The 6,403-nt window shown below is 48.3% G+C and overlaps 1 protein-coding gene across 2 annotated transcripts; it reads right to left on the bottom strand.

The window, feature by feature from the left end:
* Positions 1-270: 270 nt before the first annotated feature.
* FEM1B (fem-1 homolog B) lies at positions 271-6,403 on the bottom strand. Of its 2 annotated transcripts, none has more exons than XM_074837291.1 (2): positions 6,037-6,403; positions 271-3,374 (listed from the first exon to the last, which is right to left on the bottom strand). In XM_074837291.1, exons 1-2 carry the CDS (start codon positions 6,051-6,053, stop codon positions 1,739-1,741), a joined length of 1,653 nt encoding a protein of 550 aa, XP_074693392.1. In that variant the 5' UTR covers positions 6,054-6,403; the 3' UTR covers positions 271-1,738. The 2 variants fall into 2 exon arrangements, with proteins under 2 accessions (XP_074693392.1, XP_074693391.1); XM_074837290.1 differs by having other exon boundaries at positions 5,806-6,390.

A 6,403-nucleotide genomic window follows, 5' to 3' on the forward strand; every position in this document is an offset into this window, starting at 1 on the left:
AATTTGGCTTTGCCATTTTGCCTGAAGTTTGGTTGCAAGAGTCATGGTTTTTAAGTGCAGTAGTCCAACCTACCTGAGATACAAGTGACAGACACATTTTTTCACTTCAGGCGCTAGTTTCTAGCAGGGTAAAGTTTGCAGCTTAGAAGACACAGTATTTCTAAAGCTTTTCCCTTGAAGGAGACACAACAGCCAGCGTTGACGGCACCATAGAGTCTAAGCAGCACTATTCTGCTTGGCACTAGACACAAATTAAGAGTTACAAGCTAATTCCACATTCAATGTTTATTTATTTGTAATACAAATAGAAACGTGTGCCCAAATCTCGCCTTAAAGTTCTACCCAGATTGTTTAAAAAAAACCTACAGAACATTCTTTCATCATCTGACAGTTAAAAAGCTGCATTTAAAATAAACAGAGTTTTCAGTAGCCTGTCAAAACAAGTGACATTTTACTGTCGGAGTATCTGCAACTTCTACCAAGGAGAAGTACTTTCTCAAGCAACAGCGGTATTATACAATCAGTTGCTTATCATAAAAGATCTTATGATAGGACAATTTTTTAAAAATCAGGTTTCATAGAGATTTTCATAATGAAAGGAGTAAAAATCATGAAAAATCCTCAAGTCCAATTCAGGGAGGCACAGACTCCATGCTTATTGGAAAAGCCAGTTTCTAGCAGTTTCAAGGAAGACTCTCTTTGGCAACAGACTACTCCGTTAGGAAGATACAGCATTTTGAATCCAAGAGTGCAGTTTTACATACTTTGAGTCAAAAAGGTGCACGTTGATCATTGAAACAACAAAAAACAAGTTAAAAGCATTCTGAAATGTTGGGACACACACAAACACAAATACCCTATAAATTTTCTAGGTATCCATGCATGATCTTTATATATGAGCAACTTAGCTACGTAAAAAGAAACCATGACTCCGGTTCATTTCGGTCAATGTGCAAGTTCCTTTTTCAAAAGTTATTCAATACTTACTGTAGTAGTGTAAATGAAGAGCTTGATACTTCAACTCTTACCAGATGAACATATCATAGCTGAATTTAAACCTGTATTTCCTAACAGAGCATTCCATACGTCTGTAGCTGTTGATAACTGCTGTTCAAAATTTAATTAAAAAAAATTAAAATTTAAAATGTTACCAACATCTTCAGCATTAACTAAAAGGCATAAAAAGATGGTGAGGTATGAGAGCAATGGACTGCTCTGTATGTTGAGATTTCACCTTGAACCAACTACCACATAATTTCCAATTTTTCTTTCTCACCTCACTCCAAAAAGTTTTTAAAATTTGCAAAGCTACTGCCTCAGTAGCACGGCGACACCGGCGTTCAGAGGCACCTTTGTAAATAACTACCTAAAGCATTCGGCTGCAAATCATAAGTGGAGATGTGCATTGGCAAGAAAACATTCTGCACAGGTTACGTTGGGATTCTTTCCACTTCGTTTACAAAAGCAAGAGATAACGAAGCAATTCTTTTAATCAAAAGAAATGACCAAAATCTCAAACATCAGATCTGACTACAGGAAAACGATGTGGCTTTTTTTTTTTTTTAAACCCCCTCCCCCGCCCCAAGATCTGCACAAGAACTGAGGCTGCAGACTGAATCGAGAGGAACCCAAACCCAAAAGAACAGAGAAAAACAAATCCATGTATACATTATGCATTCTGCTGTCTGCAATTGATGTCATCCCGGGATAGCACCACCATGAAAAGATTTTACGTAGCCTAGTGAAACTTCACAAATTCTTCCAGAGTTCTGGGGATCTGGTTTTGGTAGCTGATGTTATAGATCCGTACTGCTCGGGCAGCCAGGCACTTGAGACTCAGCTTCATTTGAGTTTTAAGGAGTATTTCAGACACCCCTGTTGTACTTTTGTCAAGAGGGGTTTTCTTCTGCTTATTCGTCATGTCTGTATGAGCACCAGCCTCCACCAGGCTAATGATGATGGAATGCAACGTCAAGAAGTCACTGATGGGCCTGTGGTACTGGACAATGATGTGGAGCGGACTATTCCCTTCGTTGTCCACGGCGTTCACGTCAGCACCACAATCTAGCAAGAGTTTTGTGACCAGCGCGTTAGGAAAGCTGCAGACGTCATTGGTGTGGAAGTCGTCCACCGGTGTGCTGGAGTTGACAGCGTGGTGCAGCAAACTAGAGCCATCCCGAGTTCTGGGATCGAGGTGAATCAGGTTATAAATCTGCTTGTTGATTCGCGACTGATCCTCTTCACTGCACTGGGTCTTGGTAGAGATGCAGACTAAGTAGAGAAAGGTGAAAATGTTGCATTCGTAGTTGTCCATGGCTGTGTGGATGTCAGAGTCCTGGGTGGTTTTGATCCGAGACATGCCTTGTTCGATTTCCAAGACGCTGCACCTCAGAACGCTCTCGATGTCCTTGGCTTTAACAGGCTCGTTTAAGTGTATCATCTGAGAAAAGACTTGGGCAAACCTCAGGAGGTCCTTATGAGTGTTCCTGTTGCCTTTCTGCCGGAGGTGCAACGCATGGAGCCATAGCTTGATACACTGTTCAAACTCCATGTTATCTGCATAAACAGCCCCACGGTAAATAATGGGGTGAGAAACATCGATGTTGTCCGAGCCCAGAATTCTTTCCCGCACAATGAGGCCTTCCATGTGAAGGGCATCTCTGTCCTGCCTAATAGACTCTAATTCCTGAGGAGTCCTGCATTCAGTCCGGTTCCCATAAGCTTCTATTTGTGGAAGAACTTCTTTTTCAATTATATTCTCGCTGTCTCGGTACCTCTCCAGCATCGCTAAATATAAATAGTGGTAAGTCTTCATTATATCATAGTTTTCTCTGTCATTTGCAAACGAGGCACCCAGAAGTTCCAGCGCTTCAATCCGGCTCCTCCTGTCACAGTCGGCATGAGCGAGCAGCAGCTCCACCACGTCGGCTTTGCAGCTCTCAGCCGCAACCTTCAGTGGAGTCATCCCGTGGCCGTTGACCATCATCGCCGCCTTCCACTTGACCAGCTCCCTCACAATTTCCAAGTGGCCGGCTTCGGCCGCGAAGTGCAGCGCCGTGGCACCGCAGTGGGCTTTGGCGTTGGGATCGGCATGCTGCTCCAGGAGGTACCTCACCACGTCCGTGTGCCCTTTGTAAGCCGCGATCATAAGGCAAGTGTTGTCGTACTTGTTGGCGATGCTGATGTTGGCGTTGTTTTCTACCAGGTATTTCACAATGTCCAGCCTGCCATCGAAACACGCAGCCCTCAGGGGAGTCGAATTGGTCACCGTCGTGTGATTCACGTTGGCGCCGTGACTCACCAGCAATTTGACTACTTCAAAGTGGCCGGCTCCCGCCGCACACCACAGAGCCGTGGCTCCATCGATGACAAAGCTGCAAACGCAACGACACGGACAAGCAGTTAAACCGACGCTCCTTCAAAAACATTTTACAGACAGCCGAGCAGTACGCAACAGGCACGTACATACCCAGCCATTAACAGACATTTTATAGCTATTTTTGTACTTGAAGGGACTCACCGGGATAGCCAGGGTAAAAAAGAATAAGAGACTTATCAAGCACACAGACCTCCCGAAGGAAGAAGCGTTGGAAGCTGAAACTTCAAAGCAGCCAGGGGATTTAGCCACATTTTGCACTAGGACTCCCCAGGCTGCTTTGAAGATCCTACCTGCAAGCTCCAGCCCTCAGCCTACAGAGGTCTCGGGAAGAAGAGTTGCAAGATTTACCGCACCTTTGATGCCTTGTGCCAGCAACTGACACATTAAAGAAAGAGAGAAAACTTAAAATTGACATATTGACACAAAAAAACAAACTCAGACATGAATTGCAGTTCACACCGGCCCTGGCAGCTTAAGAATTTCGTACCACTTCACTTGTTCTCCCTCCCTGAGCTGCAAAACTGCCACCGCTTCTGCTGTGCCGATACCTCTTGTTCGAGAGCCCGCGCCGTAAACCAGACCAGCAGTCTGGTTACAACAAATGGAACTCCAGGAACAAAATAAAATTTAAAAAAGCAGAAGTTCTTCTGAGCTGTACTGTTTCAGACATCTGTTTTACATCACAGCTTGCTGGCACTCATAAATGAGGGGACAGTTAACTTTAGCAAAGCATCACAGTTTCTTAAGCTGTTTTCATTCCCAAATCCAGCACGGTGTGTAACTACAAAGACAAAGCCTGATGTCTTTTCCATTCCCCTGATTTTTGAAGTAGCACTTAAATGTAGAAACAGGTGGCGTTCACACCGCAGTTAATGCACACTCAAGGCACATCCCAAATCACAAAGGAGGGACATATATTTCCATGCGTCCAGTCACGTTTCCCAAAGTTAAAATATCATAAGACACTGACTTAACTTTAACAGTGATTTTTATCATTTTATGAAGCTCTCATGTAGCTCAACAGGAATAGTTGTGTGGCTGTTTGTAAATTCAACACCTCCAGACAACACTTTAAGAGCTCTGGCACGCAGAAATGTCTACACCTTTCATTCACATTAAGAAGTTCCCTATACTGTAAATAATCACATTAAAACACTTCTACATTAAAACAGGTGGAAAGTCAGGGCCTAGGATTTGTTAATGAACACGAGGTGATTTTTTGGTACACTACAGGTATGTATTTACAGCTGCTGTGCCACCTTATCTCAAGAAGAACGACAATAACGCCAGGATCGCATGCCTCCTCTCCTCACCATGCTGCCACTGTGCCCATTGTGCCTCAGACAACACCTCCTTTAATCTGTAGCAGGCAGAGGCTCTGGCAAGCAGATCACCATCCCATCACAGCACAGCACAAGAAACGAGAAAATTCAGCAGCAGAGGGAGGCTGACAGCCCTTCCTATCACTTTCTGTCAACAGAGGCCCTTCCTTTCACTGAATTTGGGGCAGACCTCACCCAAAGTATTCTGAACCAGTTTTTGCTTCTGAAAAAAAGGGTTGGACGAAAGAAAAAAAAAAAACAAACCACACAGGGAAGCCAGTTCCTCCCCCTTCATTCAGCATGTAAGAACCAAGCCAGCCTTTCCCTGAGCCAGGTGGAGCTGCACAGGCATAACTCCAGCTCATCAAGTAGGAGCCAGATGAAAGATATCAGCAGGGACTCATTATGATCCCTCTCGCTCAGTATCTGATGTGAGCTCTCCTCTCTGTGCTAGCCACCTGCAAAACCTGAAGCTGTTCAAAAGACCAATCTACCTTCACGATTAGTCAGCTTTATGTTTAAGACTGACATACGGGCAAGAACTTGATGAGCACTGTGGGAGATTTTAAAAACAACGTTTCTCCTTCCTTCTGCCATGGCAGCACACTGCCCGGGGACCTGGACATCCCAGCCAGGCTTCTCCCCAAACTGCTGCCCCAGCCTGGTACTCCCTTCCCTCCCTTTCTTCCCTTCCCATCCTAAAATGTCACTTTTCACTCCTGGCCATCCCATATGATGGGGGATGTTCCTCAGGACGTCTGGGCTGGACGGACACTGAAAAACCCTCAATTTGAGTAAATAACGGCCTGGCTCCCGGTGTGGAGGTACCACCCTACCCTGACCCGTTCCCTGCCATTACCTACAGCAGCAACATCACAGAAAAGGCCGTTCTGGCACAGCGAATATTATTCCAGGTGGGGGATGTCAGAAGGGCAAAAGCCTTTATGGCTCATAAAGCATCAGGTGGGGGGGATCTCACACGGCAAAGGCATTTTTGCGGCTACCAAAGCAACTTTCCCAACGCCAGCCGGGTGAGCAGCGGGGCGCCCCGAGCCCCGTAACGCTGTGCCGACACCAGTTTCTGGCCGGGCCTGGTGTACGTACCCGTCAAAGCGGACCGTGCCGGTCTGCTGGGTCTGCACGCGGTAGTGCTCGAGGAGCAGGCGGACCACCTTGGTGTGGCCGTTGCGGGCGGCGATGATGAGCGGGGTGGAGCGCTGCCCGCCGTGCTGGCTGACGTAGCCCAGCAGGTACTTGATGTCACTCTCGGAGCGGTTGAGGAGCAGCGCGGCCAAGGTCAGCACTCGCCCCTCGCTCGCCGCCTTGTACACGTACCCGGCCAGGCCCTCCATCGCCGCCTCCTCCTCCTCACGACTTCGGCCTCGACGACCGGGACAGCCCCGCTCGGGCCTACCGGCCTGCCCCGCCGCCGGGGCGGCCTCTCCCTCCGCCTCCTCCTCCGTCCTGCCTCGGTGCCCGGCGGGGGGCACATGCGGCCCCCTCGGGGCCAGCTGCCCCCCGGGCCCGGCCAGCCCCTGCGGGCCGGCGGCGAGACGGGGCAGCCCCAGCGCCCACGGCCGCCTCACCCGCCCCACGAGCCCCCGGGGCCGCGGCCCATCCCCGGCGCCGCCGCGGCGGACGCGAACCCGCGGCCCGACCCGCCGGTCCCGCCCTACGGGGGTGCAGGGGGGGGGTGCGGAGA

The sequence above is a fragment of the Strix aluco genome, chromosome 12, assembly GCF_031877795.1.
Source record: "Strix aluco isolate bStrAlu1 chromosome 12, bStrAlu1.hap1, whole genome shotgun sequence".
Lineage (NCBI taxonomy): Eukaryota > Metazoa > Chordata > Aves > Strigiformes > Strigidae > Strix > Strix aluco.